This window comes from Phoenix dactylifera, unplaced genomic scaffold (assembly GCF_009389715.1).
Source record: "Phoenix dactylifera cultivar Barhee BC4 unplaced genomic scaffold, palm_55x_up_171113_PBpolish2nd_filt_p 000488F, whole genome shotgun sequence".
Lineage (NCBI taxonomy): Eukaryota > Viridiplantae > Streptophyta > Magnoliopsida > Arecales > Arecaceae > Phoenix > Phoenix dactylifera.
The window spans coordinates 269,194-292,506 of NW_024067908.1; the positions used below are offsets into that span (position 1 = coordinate 269,194).

Below are 23,313 nucleotides of genomic sequence, written 5' to 3' on the forward strand. Positions count from 1 at the left end.
TAAGCACAAGAGAAAAATGTATCCATTTGCTCTTGCTTTCAAAACAGTGAAGTAAAACTGGATTAAAACACGCATTTTCAATTTAATGCAGCTCTAGGAAAAGCACTAAGGCTCATCAGCGCTTTTCCTTGCTACAAGTTTGTTTTTTAAAGCAACTACAGTTATTGGTACGACAAGATACTCCACCACCATAACCGCTCCAATTCGACGCAGAGCGATGCATCCATTTACAGAATCTCAACTTGATCTAAGAAGAGTTTTTCAGAACCCATTCAACCAAGGTCGACACTCCAAACCCTGTTGCAGCACGTTTCCTATCATTCCATACAGGCCCTGCCATATCTATATGCAGCCATTGGACCTTCTCATCAACAAACTGCAAATAAGGAGGATTTCAATTAGTTTTGTAATTATAATTACTTTCTAGCTCACTCTTGTATTACAAAACCGAACTGATTTAATAAGGTATACTCATAGATTAAAACAAAAAAAATCCAAAACTATGCCTCCTTCCAGAATACTCCTTGGAGGCTTCTTACTTGCAGAATAGCATTTCCTTCATCTGAGATTTACATTGGTTGCTTCAAAAGAAAACAAATATGGATTTTATAAATGAGAAAGAAGGAATATTGTAACTAGTTCCACTATAAATATATTTCATTCTTTATCATCTTTAATTTTTTAATTTTGGCATCCTGAGAATCAACAAATTCTATAACAGTTGGAGGGTATTATAGATGAAGAAAATATCGCAATATTCAGAAAATCTACTTCAAGCAATACCTTTGAGATCTACATTTAAGTGATATATTGTTTTTTTCTTCAGTATCATCCAAAAACCTAGTTTCTGCAGTCTGACAACTCAGCTTTTCAGGATTAATGTAACATCACAAATATCATGATTGGAGTTACATCTAAAGAAGCCCAAATCATCATGGTGTGATGATATGGTCAAGCAAACACAAGTTGCTCGTGTCATACTAAATAAAGGTAGAGATGGGACAGCATAAAGAAAAGAATGATTTAATCTGAACCTGCTTCAGGAAAAGTGCAGCTAAGATGGCGCCACCTTGACGACCTCCACTGTTTACCATATCAGCCACGCCTGATGTCATTGACTCCCAATAACTTTCCTCCAGTGGCATCCTCCAAAACTTTTCTCCTGTGATCTCTGAAGCTTCGGCAATCTCCTTTGCTAGGTCGTTGCTGGGTGTGAAGAATCCTGTGAAAATAAGGTAACCTTGTTATTGAAAAGCTCTAACAGTCCAGCAGCTCAAAATGAGTATATTTCTGGCCAACATGCTGCTTGGCTATCAAGGAGATATTTAGAAACAAGCTTGAGGCACGTTTCCTCTCATATCCCAGGTTGCACATCACCCAAACAAAAGGATATGCTGCAGCATAATAAATAAACAAAATCAAACAAAAAACCACAAGCCCATTCCTACCACTTGAGGTCAGTAAATCCTTCAGCAAGGGGATATAGTGTATTCTCAAAGAAATTCTTTATTTCCATAATTTTAACTTAATATTAGTAGGGCCGCAATTTCAAACACCCTAAAAACCACAGGAAAGCAGCTTATATTCTAGATGGACAACAGATGCAACACCCCTCTCGCTCATATCTTTGCAGCCTGAAAAATTAGGCATAAACTTGAGTCATGTTAATGAAGAAAATGAGATGCAGCAAGCAAAAGGTTAGCAAATAGGCATACAACATAGGTCTCTGTCCTGAAAAAAGATTTTCAGTACAAAGTTTGCAGCAAGTTAGTGTCTGTTCTAGCAGTACTGAAAATTAATTGCTACTCCAGATCACTTGCTCATTTATCCTCTCTATGCACCAGGTACCATGGCATTTGTAAATCAACATTGCAATACTGTCCTGCTGTTTAATGGCAAGTACTACCAAAATCTTACACTTGATAATTTCTGAACAAAACAACTATTTGAGTATGAGGAGAATTGTGATTCTTAATGCATTTTACCTCCAATGCTGGGCCCCAGAGCAACTACACAAGCACCAGTTAGTGTCGCCAGATCAACTATCTGCATGCAACAGTTATAAAAGTATCAACAGAAAATTGTGTTTAGATCCGTGAGGTATGCTTTATAAAAATTGAGCCATCATCCTACCTCCTACAGGAAATTCTCAACATTCCTCCCCCTCCCACCCTCCCCTCCCCCCTCTCCCCTGTTGTTATCCTGCCTTTTGTGGTACTCAGTATGAACTACATAACTTTGCATGGTAGTTTCAGTTTTTACATATTTAAACCCACACAAAATAATTGGATTAGAATTATTGTTATACAAATTCTACCATTTAATGCCACCACAGTTGTTCATGCAGTCTCATAGTTTCTGCAAAAAACTGAGATGGAGTATTTCATCTTGACACTTCAAATGTCCGAACACCATGGAAAGCATTGCTTTTATCCATTTAAGCAACATATGAATTGTAAAAAAGACAATCATAGATACCTTAAACTAAATAATTGGTTCAACATTCAAGAACATCAAGAGAATAAACACTTCCACTGAAATAATATAGTAGCTACGCAGGATGTCAATACCTTTTCCACACCTTGGTTACAAGCATAAACCAAAGCATCTGCAAGCGTCAGCCTTCCCTCAGCATCAGTATTGTTGACCTGAAACAGGGAGAAATGGTAGAGATATATAAGGGTTTAGCCCAAGAGTCCTGAGCTCGGAAGATGCTAATCTACATAAAACAGGGAAAGCCCACATAAATAATGAAAAGCCCCAATGCGTCTTTTGACAATGTTAATACACTTGCATTCTTTTGTTTTTTGAAAGTTCAAATGCAAATATGCTACAAGAGTTATAAATTATTAGTCGACTTCATTATAATCTCGTAGGCATCAATTACTACACAGCATCAACAAATCATTTCGCACAGGGTGCCAAGAATATAGGTGTTCCGAAGTGCTTGTTCCTTATATCACCATAAGACCGAATAACTCCATACTGTAGAAATATGTATGGAACAAATGTATAAAGATATTAAGACAAGCTGATCCAGACTAAGTAAACTAGAGCATCATTTCCTATCGAAGGGCTGGGCTTTCAAATCATTACATAAGTGAAAATAAAAAGGTATGATGCTTCACAGGAAATGTTTTGACACTTTAAGCTATAATTATTTAAAACTAAAACTTGTTATGAATTAAAGTGTCATAACCACTGGCAGAGCCATGGGATCCTGATAACAATGAGTCTTGTTGATGCTTTTGGGGAAATAACATTTTGCGTGTACATATTTGCCCCTCAAAAATTGGGATAAAGATCGGTCTCTTTGAAAGCTGGAGGCTGTCAGATCTTCGACAGCTCGGTACCAGGGGCAGAGCTGCGTGCGGCTTGGATGGGGTTGCGATTTGCGCGACTTGTCCTTCGGGCGAGCTCCATCATCTTGGAGGGAGACTCGGCCACGGTGATCAGCTGGATCCGGAAGGGCTCTCTCAACGGGAGGGGAGTTCATCCATTGCTCCGGAATATATGGTTGATGCTGAGGGAGGGGGTACTATGGCGAGCTGTGCATGTATACCGAGAGGCCAATGGGGCGGCGGACTGGGTGGCGGCGTATGTTGCGAGCCACTCAGGCGGCTCCCTATGGGTTGGTGAGGATGATTTGCCCGGTGCATTTCGGGACATTTTGTATGCTGACTCTTCTAGGTGCATTCGTACCCGTGTAGTATGAATCACCGTTTTTAGCAAAAAAAAAAAAAAAAAATTGGGATAAAGATCGGTCTCTTTGAAATATCTGGAAAAAAGAATTCTTAACTAGTCCAGATTGCAACTGCTTTATTTTAAGCTTTCATAGTCCCCCCCCCCCCCACAAAAAAAAAAAAAGATTAACATTAGATAACTTTTCCTACCTCAGCACTATTCCCTCTCAAAATGGATTTATTTTCACCTCTTGCTTATTCTTAGAGGGTCAAAAAGACATGAAAACAGCACCTGGATTCTTCTCTCTGGACTTGGTTTGAATTATACATCTTAATAACTATTACTCGTCCTATCATAGAATGAAGCACAATAATATAATATCTAACAGAATGATCAGTAGATATTGATGCTTGATATTATATATAATGATTTCTAGCAAATTTGCATAATAAATAGAAATACATGGTATTTATAAATAATTTAATTCCAAATTCAGTCCCCCCCCCCCCCAAAAAAAAAAAAACAAGAAAGTTAAAATCCTGGCTCCGCCACTGGTCCTAGCTTGCACTGAAATATCTTTTCACATAACATTCAAAAAAAGTACTAAAGCCAGACACTCCCGGTTAACATATGCAGGAGACTCCACCTCTGGATTTCTCAACAGTGTCATGCTCTAAGTATTCAGAAGTGTAATGCATTCTATCAATCCGTGCACTATAGCATCCAAGTAGCCTAGTTGCAGATAATCCGACACATATCAATTCAACCTATATCAAGATGTAAATCTTAAGCATCTCTAAGGAACCAAGAATGATACCTCAATTGTCTTTCCATTAGAAGCTGTGACAATGTCGCCTGGCCTCATGCCCGTGCCACTAATCATATTTTCACATGCAGCAACAATAAAATGAACCTGGGAAAGGGGGGAAAAGTGTTAACTGCCAACTGATCTTAGAAACAAATTTATTTCAAGGGCACCATTCCTTCCCACTTAGTGTAGAAAAGGAAAATTTACCTCCACTCCTGGAGGTTTAATCTGAGCAATGGCTTTTGCTGCACCAAAAGCAGCTGCAGAACCTCCCATATCGAATTTCATTAGCTCTATGGAACAGCCTGGCCCAGTCTTTATGTTGTAACCACCACTGCAATAATAAAAAAGAAATAAACATACAATGGCCTCATATTAGTTATTTCCTTTTCCAATGCTCTGGTACCAAGTCCAACATGTAATGACTTGACATATATGATATGTATCTCCAAAATGAGCCATGGCCTATAAAGATTATATGTAAAAGCAACTGCTATTTGAGCAAGATTAGGTGGTAGTGTAGGAAGAACCAAAAAATCAATTGGAGATTTTTCTATTCGAAATTCAGAATGAAAATCAGTAAAATGTATATCACCTCCCACGAAGAGAACATTTACCTGTCGAATGTTAAACCCTTCCCAACAATTGCCAGCTTTCTTTTTACATCACCGCCTGGAGGTTTATAACATAAGTGGATGAAATGAGGGGGATTTGAAGATGCAGCAGCAACACCTAAATATGAACCCATCTTCAATTCTTTGCACTGCTCCACATCTAATATTGTTGCCATAAGAACGTCACTGTATGATGAGGCAACTTTTGAAGCCTCTTCTGCCAGTACACCTAAAAGATGGGAAAAGTTGTTATAAGAACCTTCAAATATTATGTGTCATGATGCAAATGAAAAACACAACAAGGGAATAGGAATCAAAAAGGTCTTAATAATTAAAACATGAACTCTAACTAACCAGGGGTAAGCACATTGGCTGGTGCATTTGCAAGTTCTTTTCCAAAAATTACTCCAGAGCAAACATCACTAGCATACTTGATTTTCTTGTCCAGCTCTGGTCCAGAACCCAAACCAATAATGTCCACCGCTTTAAGATGTGTCTTCTTTGAATCAGACTTAAATCTGCTGTCTTCATACACTCCTAGCACAGTTCCTACAATCCAAATCAGATGAAAAGTTAAAGGTGGCCCAAAACTCATTCGTTTCTTACTCCAAATTGTTGCATCATACTGTGCCACAAAGTTCCTACAGAGAGACCTTAATGAGAAGTACCTGATGCAATTGCTGAAGCAGCATTTAGCTTGAACTCTTCCGAAATCCCATTGGAAGATGCAAGAATAACAGCAGCATTGATTGCTTGGGCAGCCTTTGCAACTACCGCAACAGCCTCGCCAATGCTTCGATATGCAGTTGCGGTGGATGAAGGAGAACACTGCCCAAGCCCGACTAGACCTACCCTTTTGAAACCCAAACCAGGTAGCCTGAGAACCATAGACTGACCAGCTTTTCCAGTGAAATCCTCCTCAGTTGAAGCTTCCGCCAGAAGACCGCCAAGCTTCTCATCTAGCCTTTTCAAGATTGAGTTCTCAAATTTTGAATCCAAGTCCTTGGACATATCGTTCTCCGAGACAGCAACAGCAAGTATGTCTCCTTTCCATACTGCAAAGTCAATCTCCTTAGCGGAGAATGAGATCTACAAAAGAAGAGATCAGTGAAAAAATGTGAAACTTTTCTAATTGAGGGAAATTTAAACATGTATATTCTAAATGTCTAGTTGAAAGAAATGTACTGCAAAAAAAAATCGAGTAACATATGAACATACAAAATTAAAAATTATCCCATTTAACACCAGGAACCCTATAATACAAAATTGTATGTTAAAAATTCAAAAGAAGTCAAAAGATAAAAAAGAATACACATAATTGCACCTAGACCATTTTTCTTTAAACTAAACCATAACCATGTGCTAATCAGAGAACAGATAAAATCTTCACAAAAAACAAAAACAACATGTCATTGTTAAAACGCAATAGGACCATGTTATTGGACACAATATGTGATCAATAAAAAAATATCCGTAACCCACATCAAGAGGAGATGTTTACAAATACGCAGGTTAGGAGCCAACTAGCTTGGAACCACTAGTGGACTCTTTGATTTAATGTTGAAGGTGCAGCCTGTCTACATGTTTTTTCACTTAAGTTTTCCTCATTTAATGGCAAAGATCAGATGTTTTTTAATCATCGGCAATCACTAAAGCACCAAATAGGTAATATTCGCTTTTATTAAGATTTTAAAATCCATCAGATGGAGTACGAGATGGAACAACAATATCTGGGAGAACCTTCGAGGAAAATATGTGTGAGAGAGATTGAGATCATATATGGTTAGGTATTTGAACCTTTAAAAAATGACATGAGCAAGATAAGGAACAACTATCATATACAGGAACAGATGCAGAAATTATAGGGACCTGAATCAAGAATTGGAAGCATATAAAGTTTTAATCTTGCAACTGATAACTTACTAATATCCACTCTGACCTGCTTCTAGAAGCATAGTTGTAAGATGTATCACTAGGCTCTGAAAGACTTGCTCAGCAAAACAAGAGCATTATAGTCAGTTTTTGTTCATAGATTATGGCTCTGTTTGAATGTCAACAATTCTATCTGTGATTTTATGTGATACCTCTTACAGACAAAGGAGTTGCAGAATTAAGAGGGTGAAGAAGAAGATAAGATAGAGGAAAGCAATTAATCCACCAATATCTATATTTTTAAGAAGGTGAAAAAGGTGATGCCCAATATGCTGAAAATTTCAGGATTGCTGAAGCACAGCATCCTCATAGTCCCTCTACTTCTTCCTCCTGCTGCCCCGTTTCCTTCATTACCTTTCATGCATATAGAGATGTTGTGCAGAAAACACCCAAACAGACCCTAAAAATGGGTTCTGCCATACTTTCCACATGTTCAAGGAACAAAATAGATAAGTGCTATTAGTTAACATTACATCAGAATAACAACACATCCTGTTCCAGCAACAGATTGATCTACCACATGAGAAAAACCCACACTCTAGTTCAGCATCTACATTCAGTTGACCCATGGAGACCGAATATGCCACCAAAACCACCCACAAGAAAAAACCCAACGCTCAAGTTTGGGATCTCCGATTCTGAAGATCGTCGAGTGGACTACAAAGGGTTTAGGAAATAAGCGAACAAGAAGTTAAAAGTGGGATCGTTAGTGTTAGATTTTTGGTTAAATAATGATTAAAAGTTTTCATACTTTAAAACATATATATTTATATATATGTTAAGGTGAGAGTTTGGCTCAGTTGGTTTGTACATTGTTTTGATTTGGAGGAGGTCGTGGGTTCGACTCTCCTTTACCTCGGGATTTATTCTTGTGGGTTCGACTCTCCTTTACCTCGGATTTATTCTCCAAGGCGCCTGGGCAGCGCTTCGCGTCCGTATTCGTTCGAGGCAGGTGGATCGCGCCCGAGGTGCAAGGAGCCGAGGCACAAGGCCGCCTCGCGCGAGTGCTCGTCCGAGTGCGAAGAGCCGAGATCGTCTCTCGCCCATGCTCGTCCGAGGTGGGTGGGAGCTGAGGCCGAGGTCGCACCTCCTGCCTGAGGTGCGAAGAGCCGAAGCCGAGGTCACGCCAGAGGCGCGTGGGCCGTGCCATGCGCCCGAGGCGTGAGGAGCCACGTCGCTTCCTTGCTTGCACCTCTTCGCGAGGCGCCCTCTTCCTAGGGACGACCTCCTTTCCGCAACCAACCTCCCATCCGTTGGTCCTACTTCCAGTGTTTTATTTTTTCAAACTTTCTTACCAGTTTTGACCGTTGGATCGGTTTTTGGTCGCGTCTGTCCCAAAAAAATCTATAAATAGATCTCTACGGATTAGACAAAAGATAATCAGAAGCAGAGAACTTTTATTCTCCCTTCCTACTCTCTTTAAAATTCTTTTCAATTTTTCTTTCAATCAACGGGCTTGCTGCATACTGATTCTAGGTTCAAAGGCTTCTTTGATTCATGCAAATCATTAAGGCAGAAGGAACATTGCAAGAGGCTGTTGTATCTCATAAGTAGAACGCCATCCAAGCCTAGTGCACTGTAAGCCAGCAAAATCTACTTCAAGGAAAGTGACCAACATACCACGCCTCAACATCTCGGATTCCATTTTTTCACTTTCTTTATTTATTTTCTTTAAGTCTATTACTGCCTATTATTTGTTGAAGTAGAATATTTTAGATTTTAATTTTTCTAGAAAAGAATAATTCAAACAGTTAGTGTAACAAAAAGTGATCTTTTTCCCCAAGGACGGCAAAGTAGCACACGAACTACAGGATTCTCACTCTTGATTAGTACAAGTATGACTTCACCTTCAGTTTTCTCTTTCCTCTTTTTTGATTAGTAAAGGATTTCAAATTTTCCTTTTTTTCTCGAAATTCTTGAAATTCTGCGAGTTATCACGATTGAAGGAACATAAATAGATGTAGATAATAGAAATTTGTAAAAAGAGAAAAAAAAAACAAAGAATGAAAAGCGCCGTCCCTTGTAGAACCCAGAATACACTTCAAGAGAACGTAGATAAACCTATGATTTCCGTTCCGGAATACCTAAAATATGCACATGTGATCAGATAACCAAGAAGAAGCTGACCTAAGGGTGAGAACCAGAACAAAGGTTGCGTGCATAAAAGGGAAAGGATAAAGAACCCAGTAGCCTATCCAGACACCGAGGCCCAAGAACCACGAAAAAAAAATGAAAACTTTGTCATAAAAACAACATAAAGCTTCGTTGTTCTCACAGAAATCCAAAAGCCCCAACTAGCCCCTCTTTGAGTAATTTCATCGAACAAGTATCTTCCAGCACCACAAGCCCAATCACAAGCAAATGGAGCGAATGGAAAGGCCAACAAATCGAGACCAATACCGAGAAAAGCGGAATACCTGCGGGATCTCGACGAGAGCAGGCTTCGTAAGGCCGAGAGTGGCCCGAGTGGCGCTGGTGACGTGCCCCATGCGAAAGGATTGGCCGGAGTGGCGCTGGAAGGAGAAGGAGAGGGGCCGATGGAGGCCAGTGAAGTAGATCGAGGAAGAGAAGTAACCAGAGGAAGTGTGAGAAGCGACGCGAGGACGGCAGCGGCCATCGTCGTAGCCGTGTTTGTTCCGTTAAGTGCTGGAAAGCATCCGGGCTTCGTATCGGACGGCTGGATCCGCGCGCAGGAGTTTCTTTTTTTTAATCAGGGGCGCGTCCTTGGCCACGTCAGGATTACGTAGATCTTCCCTGGCACCTCTGATTGATGGTGATAGACATTAACCCACATCGCACTTTTTTCTGATCGAGATACTGATCAGAGCACTCCGGCGGTACATCAGTCCAACCACAAACACATAAGCACGTAGGGAAAGCAATACATTGGGTGATGATGGTGAGAATGGGGACCACCTTTTATGCCAAACGTATATTTAGAGAGGTTAATAAAATTATGGGTTAGATGGCTACCTGCGTGACCAGTCTTATCGAAAACATTATATGCGCTGAGAAGTGAGAAGGAGGGGTTACTTCGGACACTATGCGATTTATTATTTTTTAAATTTATTAAATATATATGAGATATCTATTTTAGTAAATATAAATAAAAATAATATATTTTTTAGACAGCCGAGTACTAGTTGATCAAATCACACCCACTGCTTAGCCAACGAACGAATCCAATCGCCAAGCCTCCGCACTAGATCCAACTAATTATTAGTAGTGTTTGTGCTTATTCCTTTATGTAAGAAAATAATAGATGGAGAGAAGGAAGAACTTATCAGTTGAGGCGTGATTTCACTGTCCTTAAGAATAGATCGCGCCCCTCGGAGAATGAATCTCGATGTAGCAGGTAATGACGGCCTATTCTTCAGGATACAACAACTGGATCACTCCAAGCGCACACTCGCAGATGCAGTGAGAGGATTAAGAGTCTCTCGGGAATCAGAGAGAGGGACTAAAGGGACTAAAGAAAATACACTAGACAAAAAGACAAAAGACAAAGAAGGGCAAACTCGGAATTTTGAAATATTCCAACACTTTATAATATAATGATGAATCTAATCTAACTAATAATTTTATATCTGAATAATATTAACAAACTGACAGCCATCTCTTATTTAAATTTTATTTAAATAAAAATAACAAGATCTAACAACAGACTTGCTATAGAGCTGGGTTTGCAAAGCTGATTGTCGTGCTAATGCATTAGTACGTAATAATGCCATGTAGAGGTTGTGTTGACCGGACGACTCGAACTTATTTTTAGTAAAACTTATAAAAATGCAAGATGATGATACCATGTTTATAAATACATGTAGGTGAGAGTAGGGGATATAAAAGCTTACCCCATCAAGTGTTTTTGGGTCAACGTTGGATGTAGGTTAAATTTTTTGATTAGATCATGGTTTTGACAATTTTATTTGGGTTCTGGCAATTTAGATCGGGTTAAGTTATGGACCTGAATAAGAATTTTTTGAACGATTATATTTTTCTTGATACTAGATGGTTAAATCCTTTTGAACATTTGCCTCTAGGACTTTTGAGGATTATGTTTGATAGATTAAATTAGGTCTATTAGAGATCGAGTCTTATAAATAGATTTAAATAGGATTAATTGATGATTTGAAATAATTAGCGCATGATTCCAAAAATCTTGACCAAATGTCAAGTAGGGTTGGATGTGGATCAAGATTTGTTCGTTATTGTCCTTGCTTGAATCAACTCATCATCACCTTTGGTGAAACCTACCTATATGCAACATCAATTATATCACTTATCTTCGATATATCACATGCGCTCGTCTTCGAACATTGAAGGTGCGCACTATGTGATAGGTAATGTAATTGTCGTCTACGTATGCTTATCTTTGATGGAGTTGTCATACATTTTTGATTGTCATAGGTGACGATGCAAACATAAGAACAAAAGTTTAATTGATGTTGCCTCGCAATGTTAGCAGCCATGCGATTATAATAATTTTTTTTCTTTTGTTTTTAATTTGCTCAATAATATGTGAGAGCACCTATCATATATCAGGATGCACCATTTTTTTTTTTGGTAGATGAACACCATGTTGTTTCAAATTCTTTGCATGCCGACGACATGTCATAAATATATTAAAACACCCTTCGTTATATGTTAATACTGTTCACATTTTCTAACATAAATTATGTTATTTGCAACATGCACTTGATCTTAAGCCAAAAGGCTTAGGAAGGCAAGTGTTATCTTTAACGGCGGAGATCTCACGCTCCGTCTCCGCATCGCCGTCTGTAGGTAGCGCTCGCTAAACCCGCTCCTATATAATCAGCGTACGCAAGCTTCTTCCGACCTTCTTCTCATCAAGCATCAGTTTACCAAGGCGGGAGAGCGAGAAGGAGACCCCGCGAGGATGGTGGCGACGAATCTCAAATCGGAGACGACGGCTCTGATGGAGAAGAGAGCGTCGATAGAGGCCGAGATGAATGCGATCATCGAGTCTCTCTGCGGTCCCGGCGATCCTGGAATCTCCGGCGACCTCGTCGATCGCGAGGCAAGCTCTCTGTCTCTCCCCCCCTCAATCCCCTCAGCAGCAGCTTTAATCTCTTTTTATTGCCTCGAATCGTTTGAATCCTCAAAATATGCAATAGAAAAATCTCTCTTTTTCGCTGTCTGATATCGTGAATTCTTCCGCGGTGCTTCAGGGATTCCCTAGGTCAGATATTGACATCCCGGCCATTCGATCTCAGCGTGCTCGACTTGCTGGTATGCCTATTATTCCTTTTTGATGATTGTATTCCCATTGGAAGTTTGTCGTGGGAATTGTAACCCTAATCCTAGAATTGAATCCTGTTCTTTAATTTTCTTTCATTTGTTTTCTTTGCTGTCTTTTTCTCCCCCTCCCTTGTCGTAATAGTGCTCATTGAAGTGTTCAGCAATGGGTCCTATGATAAGACATCGGACCATCTAACCCTCGGGGTTTTAGGGATGAGCGAAAGATGGAGGTACGGATAAGTACTGGATAGGGTATTCATTCGCCTCCCTTACGGTAATGGAAGTAGAAATTCCCTGGGTGGATGTATCTATATCTTGAACAGGTAAGGGGAACCAAGGTGAAGATTCTTAACTTAGAATCGTAGGAACTGATACCAGGATGAACCAAGACATTCTTTTATCTTGTTCCAGATATCGGACAGCTTGTCCAATGGAATAAAACCCTATGTGGCTAAAACATGGGATGTTGGGGAGAAGTTGTTTGGTTGGGGCGAGAGATTTTCATCAATGTAGGAAAGTCTTGCTCCTGCAAGCTTGCTCAAGATAAATCACCTTCCAGAAAGAACCTGGTATTCTACTTTGGGAGGATTCTTTGATTGGGGACTTCCCCGATTAAGTTAGATTCTCCTTCCATGCTCACTTCTGGTTTTCTTGCCTCTGGCTATATATGAGGCTATTCCAGCATTAACTTGCCCAGGATTTCAAACAGGCCCTAAAAGCATATCCTATCAATAAAATCGGTTTTTTGCAGATGTCGAGATATGCTAATATTTTGGCCAATGTTATAATATTCAAGATATCAAATTCCAGCTGATGTAGTGCAAACAAATTTGACAATTTGATTTATGCATTGATTTTAGTATTCAATAATTGTAAAACTTGTAGAACTATAAAATTTCTATTTTATTGGTCAAGATTCCTGGGTATATCTGTTTATATCAGCTCATATACCGAGAATTGGTATTTTGTATTTCTCACATTGGTGAGCGCATAATACTGACATAAGCTGTGGTCTTAGATGGTTGCTTTTTCGTTGCATAAACTTATAGTGGGAAGTGAAGTTAGATCTCCAATTCTGGCTGTTTTGTAGGTTTTACAGCAAGAAACTAAAATCACCTCTTGTCATTTGTTTTGTAGGTTTTACAGCAAGCAACTAAAATCAACCTGACCTAGAATTTCGCACTAAAACTTGGTCTTGTCTTTACCATCAATATATACTAAAAAGAGTATTGGAGGGTCCTTTGGGCTTGTCAAATTTGCCCATAAGTGGAATGTTAACGAGATAATTTGTAAATCTATATTACATGATGACAACTAGCATGGATACTTTAGGAAATAACATTATATGGATAGAATTGTAACTGTAACAAAATTTTAAATCCTATCATCTCTGCCTCTCTTCAAATTTTATTTAACCAACTAGATTCCTGATATCTGTGGTCTCTCCCTCTCTCCATTTGGCCACCCCTTTTTTCATCTAACTTCCCAAACTCCCGATTGGATCCCCAAACAATCTCTGTATCTCTTCTAGTTTTCTGCATCTTTATTGCCAAAATTTGCATGTGATTAAGAAGGAGCATAGGTAATGGGGCAAATTGTGTCTCAGATGTTAAGTGGGTCGCATGCTACCAAATTTTGCAAACTTCAACAAAAGAAAGTCAAATTGATGGTGCATGTCTGAAGTCCAAACAGGTTTCCATGGCCGACTGCTATTGAAGAGCAAAGTTGTTGGTGCATGATGGGTGCCTAATAGAACAGTTAGCTAACATGCCTTGTAGATATGGCATAAAGGCCATCTTGGTTGTATTATTTTGGGTAAGGACATAAAATTGGAAGGGTTTGAAGTAATTCAATTGAATGCATCTCTCATGTTTTACTTGTAATTTTCTGCTATCTAATATATATTACTAGTCTAGAGCAAGGACACCTGGACGGATAATGGAAGATATTATTTATCAGCAGAGGGTCATGGATCTGGTGATGATATGATGCATCAGAGATACTAGATACTAGATACTGTAGCATGGTGTTCAAAATGCCACACAATTTGTTTTCATTGTGTTTTCTATCTCATTATAGCTTTTGCTGTGTTACGACCAGCAATTCTGTGACTAGGAATGGGATTTCATTTTCTTTAGACCATATTTTGAGGTTATTTCTTTCTAATGCATATGGCATGATGTTGTATAGATAATTGAATAAGGATATGGTATCTGTCCCTGTTCATGAAGAAGCATATGGTACGTAATCACAATAGTAACTCTGGTGAGTGTCAAGGAAGAAGGCTATAGCAATGTCTCACCCACATGTTATAGTGTGTGTATCTATATATATATATGACTTTTGTAATGGCATTTCTGCATTAAAAAAAGATGAAATATTATGTATAAGCTGCTCATTCATGTTTTCCTCCTTGACAGCATTGCGCAATGATCACAAGGATATCACCGATAAAATAGAAAAGAATTTGCAAGTTTTGCACTCAGTAAGAGTGGCTAAAGTTGCACCATTGCCTTCAAAAGATTCAGGTATGCAAACAATTAAAATGCTGCTTAATGCATATGCAATTTAGATTTAGGCATTTAAAGTAGTCATCCAAATTCACATTGATATGATTTCAATTGATTATGGCTGTTTATTTGGTCAGTTGCTGTTTGTAGTTCTGTACAATGTCTGGTTTACTTCAATCTTCTTTTACCAGGTTAAACACACTTTAGCCTAGTTAATATATACAATCTGCATCTTATTGCATCCGTAATCAGTCAACCTTATCTTGTTTTTTGATCCTCAACAGAGTTTGAGAACATTTCATGATGACCTCTCTACTCAATATTAACCTGTTGCATATTCATGTTTTGTTCCTGACCTGAGGCAAATTTAGCATTGTAAGTGGCTTTCCTCGAGACCTGGAAGACCAGGTGGTGGAAAGTAAAATCCAAATTAGTTATCCTTAAGTTAAAGCTCCTAGAAAGCATCCTCAGCAATTTCCTTAACTTTATAAGAGTCTGAATGTAGCGGAGAAAAACATACTTTGGTACCAATCATGTTCATTTTTGAGGCAATTTTGAAACCGTAGGGTAATATTGAAATGCAAGCCTGTTTTATAAGCTAAAAGTTTATGATTAGGGTTGGCTAATCAAGATTCTATTGGCATTGGTACAGATACATCAGTTTATGTTCATGAAAGTACATCTCAAGATTCTTCTATGGGCGAGGAACCTATTGTTAGGATTCCTTTTGCTATGATTGATGAAATCGCTTATGACTCACCCGCAGCAGAAGATGGATTGCAGCTTGGCGATGAGATCTTAAAGTTTGGGAATGTGGAAATTGGTGGTGAATTGCAATCAAGGCTCGTTTTAGAAGCACAGTCTAACCAGGGCCATCCAATATCTATGGTGATCATAAGGCAGGGTTCGGTAATGAATTTGAGTGTGACACCTAGAACATGGCGTGGCCGTGGACTGCTGGGGTATGTAGAATTTCTTTTGCTCTTTACCTGTTCATGCTCTCCCTTTTCATGAACAGTGTTTTGTGAAATGCTTATAAGTGTAGTCAGAAACTTGATTTTCCTAACAGTGCTTATCCTTCTGTATTTCCTGCAGGGGAATCTATTGCATGACTTTTAGATATCTTTCTTTGACACCATGAACTATGTTTGCTGTGCTTTTTTAACATTTGTTGCATCCTTTACAGCTAATAATCTTATTGACCCAGCAGTAATTCTTACTTGTTGAACTCAAGTTTTTGCTAATAGCAGTTGAGTACTTTTGCAATTAATAAACTGTAGATGATGTACTCTTGGTTCAGTAATTGTAAGGTATGGTAGTTTGAATTTCTAATCCAGATAAGGCCTTCTGCCAATTTCTAGGAAGTTTAACTCAACAGACTTTGGATTTTATTAATGATGAAGTGCCAACTTGAGGTAGATTTTATGCCCAAGGCTGAAAATTTCTACTACAAATATTAAAAGCTGAGCAGGAGCCATCAATGCTAGTGGCTCTACCACAGACATCATTATTGCTGGGAATTAGATCATATGTTCAACCTGCTAGACTATGCAGAGTCGTAGTTTTTTTCCCTGGTTGAAGTGTGTCAACATAGATTAGTAAAAGGTTTAACTTGTCCATTGGTGGAGAATTTGATATTTAAATGAAAATTAATCGAGGAAGATATGACATTTTGAGCCTGTTTCATGTTATCATGATTTGACATTTGTTAAACGAAGATTTTCATGAGTTTATGGCTTAGCACTGGAAACTTTTATCTTGCTGTCGCATCTTCTCCAAATTCTTTTTTCTACTAGATCTTATGCACCCCTATTCTGATTATCTTTATTGCTATCATTAACGATCCATTTCAAACTTAATTTATGTCCCAATAGTAACAACTACTTTTGTAATTTATCCAGTCTATGCTATGTTGTCTTACCTTCATTATTTAGAAACATCAACCCAATTTCTGTCATTAGCCATTTGTGGCTATTTGATTAATGCATTTCACAAAAACTGTCCGTTCAAGCTCAACATTTGCCACTTGCCACAGACTTCTGGGATGCTTTGTACACAATGACTGTGGAGAAATGAGTGCTGAAGCATCACTAGGTCCTCCCTCCCTCCCTCCCTCTGTGTGTGTGTGCGTGCATTCCTTCCCTTTCGCGTGCTGACCGATGCATTTAGGCTGGGTCAACCCTAGCCTAGTCTCCCTTGAGTGTAAACTCTCAGTCCCATGCCAGGTCCAAGCCTGGCCAAAAGACATAACTCGAGCCTTGGTCTGGAAGCCAGTCATCCTGTATACAATCAGTCAATAAATAAATCAGGTTGGGTCCTTAACTTCCTACTGTTGCAATTTATATGGCATCTTTGCTGCACTTGGTAGTTATTGAGCCGCTCTTGTTATAGTAAAATCTTTATCATGCCAACCAAATGATTCTAATTCTTAGGTCCATTTATTTATCCTGTTCTTTTCTGGTGCTGCTGAGCTGTTTTTTCATTCATCCTTCCCACCTCTTTAGAGAAGCATGATAGGAATGAAACTATCCAGGTATTCATCCATCTACCTTATGAACATTGTCTCATTAACAGGTAGGGGTCTATACATCACTTCCAACAAGCACTTGATCATGGATTATAACAGAAAAAAATCCTGGTGATTTAATGATGTTGGTCCTTCTAACCTATCTTTGTTTTCTTATTTTACACAATTAAGATTATTGTGATGGATTCTATTAAAGAAATAGGAAGTTTGTAAGTTAGAACATTGTTAAGAAACAAGAATCACTATTTGTCATAATGCACCGGGGGCAGGAATGCAGACTGGAGTGGAAAATATTAGGAGTTTCATTGATTTTGATGATTTGTACATGTTAAATTAATCACTGAAATATAAGAGAAAAATTGATGTTTATATCTGTTATTGGTGCCTGTTTTTGAGCTGACCTTTCCATTTATTATTTTATGCATCTCATTGTAGTGGTTTGATGACCTGTAAAGCTTATGATGATCTCTTTACATCTGAGAAGGTTATGCTCAAAATTGTTTGTTGTTTACTTCTCTGTATGACTTTTGCAGATGCCATTTTCAGATCCTATGATGTGTCTCCATTTGTGAGAACAGCTAGATGGTGGACTTTGCTGCTGTTAAATTAGTACATTGAAATATGTGGCCATATCAAGTTGGGCGGTTTTCTCGATCATTTGCATTTTCCTTATCAGCTAATGACACTACTCATATTTTGTATGATGTTCAGATTTATTGGTGGTGTTTGAACTAAATAAACTCATTCAGCCAAAATCTGATGAGTGGCAAGACCAGTGTAATGATGCTGCTTCAAATTTACCTGATGCCATGCGAAGTGCCATTCCATGCGAATTTTAGATCTTGATACAATTGTTTGCACATCTTATATCAGCTTTGACAGGTGCCTTTGAATGGCAGGTTGGTACCAATCTCTTATTTGCGGGCATGGGATATTATCGCTGAATCAGGATAGCCGATAGCTTAATGCGAACCAATGTGGAATATTTATGTTTCTAAATCTTGCAGATCCCGTGGTTAATCAGAACAGGCAAAACCCCTTTTTGTAAGGAAAGAGAAGATGCCTAACAAATTATAACAGGCGTGTGCAATTTTTAGTTCATGTGCATATTTTGCTAGCAGATGTTTTATTTTAACAAATTTACGGAACACTTATTAGAGGCATCATGAATCTTTTGCCAGCTGACTTTGGTTATAAAAATTTATATAATCCATGCTTGGGTCTTTACAAGTTATCAAAGAAGGCTGGATTGCTCCCATTGTTCATGTATGGCTCGGTTAACTTATAAGATTGTTTGCAATAAAATGGCATGTCTTTTTGGTTGTTTCTTCTTGCCCAAGTTGACCCTTTCTATTATTTATTGTTCATATTTTCTATGATATATATCGATGTTGCGGAATGATACAGCTCGTGGTATCTGCCATTCATTCCCTAATGTGGTAGGCATCAATGGTGCATCGGACATGCATGAAAAATTTCTGCAATAAACTGATGTCTTGTGAAGAACTAGCTCGCTATAGGGAAAAGAATGAACTTAAAAGGTTAGGGCACCCACTGTAATTTTTATATGTATTATTAGGTATAATTACCTTCACCACCAGCAACCCTTAAGAAACTAAGAGGCTTAACAGTTTAAGATGACTGCAATAGCTTGGTAAGTTGAAAAGCTGACATCTTTTTCTTGATCTGTGATAACTCAAACCCCGCTGTTGAAGGAGCCAACCACGATTTGGGATTTGTTGTTTTAAACTCGTTTACCCGCTCGGCAGCTTATTTTGGGCAGGCAATGAATCCATCGGCTGCTAAAAGTTATTCAGAAGTTGTGCGATGTGTGCTATGATTTAAACTTCCAAGTATGTAAGATGAGATCCCTGTTGGGCTTAGGCTTCAGGTGCTTCATCTATGTTTACGATGAAGCTTACTTTTGGTGTATTTCTTTTATTCCATGCACAATTCCTTTGTGCAATTTGTTCCGTGAATGATTCCATCATTCCTTCTATGTTATCGTTGAACATTGTAATCCTTCATGGTTTTTTTTCCTATGTAATTTTGCATGAATTTTGAGAGTCGTCCTTTTGCTATCTTCTGATTCCTATATCAATAGCTATATTAAAATATTGTCGTTTCCAATGCTCTGATCTCCAAAGCATTGCGTGTCTCAATGCTTCTCTCTTTTTATTTTCAAAAAAAAAAAAAACAACAACAAAGGATGTGCCACGTTTTTGGTTTGAGTCTGTAACTTTTTTCCAATGCACTGCAACTAATATTCATGGCATCTGCCTTTTTAACATTCTCTTCACCTGGTTTCAGCAACGCATATGCCCTTGGAGCGCACCATCGTGTTTCAGGACCCATCCATTTGTTTCATTTCTCATTTTAAATCTTTATATGTTGCTGGAATTTGGACCTGATGGCGGCCATTGGTTGAGAAGGAGGAGCTCCGGTGTGAGATGGTGGGTGGCGGTCCATCGGCGGGCGGCGTCCTTCGGGGGACCTGCAAAAAGCTGATAGCCGGGATTTCCGGCGCCGGCCCTCCGATGCCTAAGTCAGAGGGAGCAAATGTATGGGGGGAGAGAAAATATGTCTCAGGAGTTTCAGAGTCCAACCCCCTCTAGGATGGAGGGGTTTCCCTTTTATAGAGGGGTACAGGATGATTACCTGTGATGTGACGGGGCGAATGAGTTACCGTCATGATTGAGCATGTCGTATGAATTAATGCACGATCGTATGAATCAATGCATCGCCGTAGGAGATTAGGCCGGAGCTAATGAGTCGTCGTGGCTGATCGGACGTAGCCGAGCAGGTCAGCTGTTTGCCGTGGAGGGCTTGAGATCCGTAGATAGCATGCGCATTAATTGTTGAGAGAGCTGGAGATCAGTAGAGGCCATGCGCATTAATTGTTGACAGCAGTAGCAGGGCGTGGTCCTTTGTCGAGCTACAGAAGGATGTAACCGCTGCAGGTGGATAGTAAGGTCGGACTTCCGAGGTCGAGGATGCTGAGGTCAGGTGCCCAGGTCGGGAGTCCCGGAGTCGAGCATCTGGCCAGGTGCCAGGTCGAGAGCCCTGAGGTCGGGTTTCCAGTTGGGCATCTTGAAGTCGGGCGCCTCCAGGTCGGACGCCCGGTCGGGCGCCTCCAGGTCGGACGCCCTCAGGTCGGGCGCCTCCAGGTCGGACGCCCTCAGGTCGGGCGCTTTCGTCACGTGCCAGCGATGCATTCATGCGTTTTTGGGGCGATCTGCTTTTCTCCCAACACTACCCTCCGACTTCCGAGCTCGAGCCATTTACGAGCTCGGGCGAAGGAAGTAGCTGCATTTATTGTATTAGCGGGGGACAAGTGGCTTCGAGTTATTTTGTTGTTTCGCGCGCTTTGGGGCATCTTTAATGGGAGAAGACAGGGCGGCGCCCTTTCGTCTTTCGAGGTTGCTCCGCGTCGTGGGCTCATGATGGGGCTCCGGGATCCGACTGGATGCCGCTTCGGTTCTGCCTTAAAGGCGTTGATTCAGGTAGGTATGTCGCTTCGATTCTCGGGGCTGACACGTGGCACGATCTGGACAGAAAGTGGGATCCAGTCCCGCCGATCTAGGCCGTCGGGAGGGTCTATATAAACCCCCTGACTTAGCCTTAGAAAGGTCTTGCTTGGCCGTTTGTTATTGCTGCTCCCCTCTCTTCCTTCTGTCCTATTTCCTTCTCTTCCAGTTGCGATCGAGTCTTTCCGGTGGTGCCCTGAGGCGATTTCCAGCGACCCCTCCGTAGGTCATTTTCCCACGTTGGCTCGGGGATTCCCTTTCTTCTTCTTCTTTTCCTTCTTCGTTCTTTGTTTTCTTCTCTGCCCTTCTTTTTGAAATGGGTCATGGTCCAAATGAGGTCGGATCTAGCCTGACTGAGGAGGAGCTAGAGCTGGTCCGTTCCCGGTTCTTTTTCCGGCCCGGGTTTCATCTCGAGCCTGCGGGGTCGGAGGACCGAGTGATGAGACCTCCTCTAGGTCGGATCGGGGTGTACATCGAGACATTGGGCCGGCCTGCGGTTTCCTCTTCACGAGTTCATGAACGAGTTGCTGGTGGAGTACCAGCTCGTCCCAGCACAGCTCGCTCCGAACTCGTGGAGGACCATCATCGGGTTTTTATCCCTTTGCCTTGCGCACAGGATTCTGACCTTGGTGAATGTCTTCCGCCGGTGCTTCTTGTTGAAGTCGAACCCGGCGGACAGAGAGTGGCTTTACTTCGCCTTTCGGGGCAATATGTCACTCTTCCGAGGTGCCCCTTCCTCTATTAATGAGTGGAAGGGAAAGTTTTTCTTCCTTTCGTCCGAGGTCTCGTGGGGATTTGATCCGAGGTGGGGGCATCCCCGGCTGAAGGCCCTCAACAAGCTCACCCAGCTTTCGGCGGACGGGCAGAGGGTTTTTGACGCTCTGCATAGCCTCGGGGGGGATATCCTTCTGACCGACCTCCTGAGTGAGGAGGCTCTGGTGAACATCGGCTTGAGCTCGGCGCGCCACGAGGGTAAGAGCAGTCGCGCTGCTCCTTCTTCATTTTGCTGTCCTTTGTCTTATTCGTTTCTTTCTTTTTCTGATATTTAGATATTTTTTCTTCTTTCCAGATATTCCCAACATGGTGACTAGCAACACCGCGCTTTTCGTCCGGTTGAAGAGGAGGGCGGCCGAGGCTGGCGGGGCTCCTCTCGAGCCCAGGAAGAAGGCCAGGTCGGCCTCAACTTCTGCTCCCGCCGAGGCGAGGGGCTCTGGGGCCGGAACTTCCGGATTCATCCGGATAGAGGCCCCGGCTACCGAGCAAGCGAGCTCGGGTTCTAGGGGGTGACGGGTTCGGCGCCCCCTGCTTGCCCCGCCCCCATTTCTCAACAGCCAGGTCGGTTAGTCGTTCGCCTGCGACGCTCTGGCCCCCAGTCGAGTAGGGGCCCCGGAGTTTCGAGCTCGGACAGGCCGAGTTCGTCGGGAGCCAGAGATCGCTCCAGGAGGGGGTCTAGTAACCCGGAGTCCCCGATCCGTGAGGGCAGTTCGGCCCTTCGAGATAGCGATGTCGCGCGCGCAGTATTTCGCCGCGCGTTGCTCCTGGCCGACCGGGCCGAGTTCGAAGCCATCGACCTCGGGGATCTCGTCGATCAGACATACTGCAACGTTGCCCGGGTAAGTCGCCTTCTCATTTTTTTTACTTTGGTTATTGGCATTTCCTCCGCTTTCATTTATCGTTGTTTTTCCTGCAGCATCTCCATGAGATCGACATGCTGGTATTCATAGCCTCGGAATGCCAGAATGAGGTTCGGCGATTCCAAAGGCAGCTGGAGATGGCCGAGAAGAGGCTCGCTGACTCTGAGGCCACGCGGGCGGAGGCCATCGCGCGGATGGAGGCTGCCGAGGCCGAGCGGCGATCGGCAGTCAACGAGCTTGAGGAGGAAAGGGCCGCGCACACTCTGGCGAGGTCGGAGTTCCGCGCTTCCGAGGCGCGTCTAGCCGAGGCCGCCGGCCACAAATATGATAGCGGAGTTCTCCGCTTGAAGCCCGAGAGAATAGGGCGCTGGAGCAGGCCCAGAATGCAGTGGAACTCTTCAAAGAATCGGAGAATTTCCATGATATGTTGGAGGAGAAGACCGTGGACGAATTCCTCCAGGGCTTTGAGAACTTCCGGAGGCAGATGTAGCGGTTCTGCCCCCAGCTCGACCTCACTGGCATTCGGCCAAGGATGGGGGTTGGTGCGGAGAGCGAGCTCGACGTTCTCTGCGATCCTTGAGGCCGAGTAGGAGGTCGTCGAGGCCGAAGCTGGCGCGGCCGAGCAAGCGGCTCAAGAGACTCCCCCGGGGAAGTTGCCGGGGGTGTTTTCGAGGCCACTGGCGAAGCTTCGTCTGAGGCCGTCGCGGAAGGTCCCGAGCCAATTCCTGTCGAGGACCCTCGAGTAATCATCATGGACGACCCTGAGGTTGATGCCGATGCAGCTGCCGCCCCCTAGGACTTAGCCTTCTCTTCTTTTT

The 23,313-nt window shown here is 41.5% G+C and overlaps 2 protein-coding genes across 3 annotated transcripts; one reads left to right on the plus strand and one right to left on the minus strand.

Moving 5' to 3' along the window:
- LOC103717198 (leucine aminopeptidase 2, chloroplastic-like) lies at window positions 1–9,665 on the minus strand. Its single transcript, XM_008805490.3, has 10 exons — window positions 9,456–9,665; window positions 5,775–6,195; window positions 5,461–5,655; window positions 5,110–5,335; window positions 4,700–4,826; window positions 4,502–4,597; window positions 2,571–2,648; window positions 1,986–2,046; window positions 1,035–1,222; window positions 1–376 (listed from the first exon to the last, which is right to left on the minus strand). Exons 1-10 carry the CDS (start codon window positions 9,525–9,527, stop codon window positions 248–250), a joined length of 1,593 nt encoding a protein of 530 aa, XP_008803712.2. The 5' UTR covers window positions 9,528–9,665; the 3' UTR covers window positions 1–247.
- Window positions 9,666–11,774: 2,109 nt separating this feature from the next.
- LOC103704370 (26S proteasome non-ATPase regulatory subunit 9-like) lies at window positions 11,775–18,497 on the plus strand. Of its 2 annotated transcripts, none has more exons than XM_026803562.2 (5): window positions 11,775–12,076; window positions 12,228–12,288; window positions 14,718–14,825; window positions 15,460–15,769; window positions 18,234–18,497. In XM_026803562.2, exons 1-5 carry the CDS (start codon window positions 11,936–11,938, stop codon window positions 18,286–18,288), a joined length of 675 nt encoding a protein of 224 aa, XP_026659363.1. In that variant the 5' UTR covers window positions 11,775–11,935; the 3' UTR covers window positions 18,289–18,497. The 2 variants fall into 2 exon arrangements, with proteins under 2 accessions (XP_026659363.1, XP_008785847.1); XM_008787625.4 differs by lacking the exon at window positions 18,234–18,497 and adding an exon at window positions 17,868–18,175.
- The last annotated feature ends 4,816 nt before the right edge of the window (window positions 18,498–23,313 follow it).

Coding starts and splice junctions, on each gene's coding strand:
- LOC103717198 (XM_008805490.3), bottom strand. CDS start 9,527: ATGGGGCACGTCACCAGCGCCACTCGGGCCACTCTCGGCCTTACGAAG. Junction 5,656..5,774: donor TGCTTCAGCAATTGCATCAG/GTACTTCTCATT, acceptor TTTGGATTGTAG/GAACTGTGCTAGGAGTGTAT. Junction 5,336..5,460: donor AGCCAATGTGCTTACCCCTG/GTTAGTTAGAGT, acceptor CCCATCTTTTAG/GTGTACTGGCAGAAGAGGCT.
- LOC103704370 (XM_026803562.2), top strand. CDS start 11,936: ATGGTGGCGACGAATCTCAAATCGGAGACGACGGCTCTGATGGAGAAG. Junction 14,826..15,459: donor ATTGCCTTCAAAAGATTCAG/GTATGCAAACAA, acceptor GCATTGGTACAG/ATACATCAGTTTATGTTCAT. Junction 15,770..18,233: donor CGTGGCCGTGGACTGCTGGG/GTATGTAGAATT, acceptor TTTGAATGGCAG/GTTGGTACCAATCTCTTATT.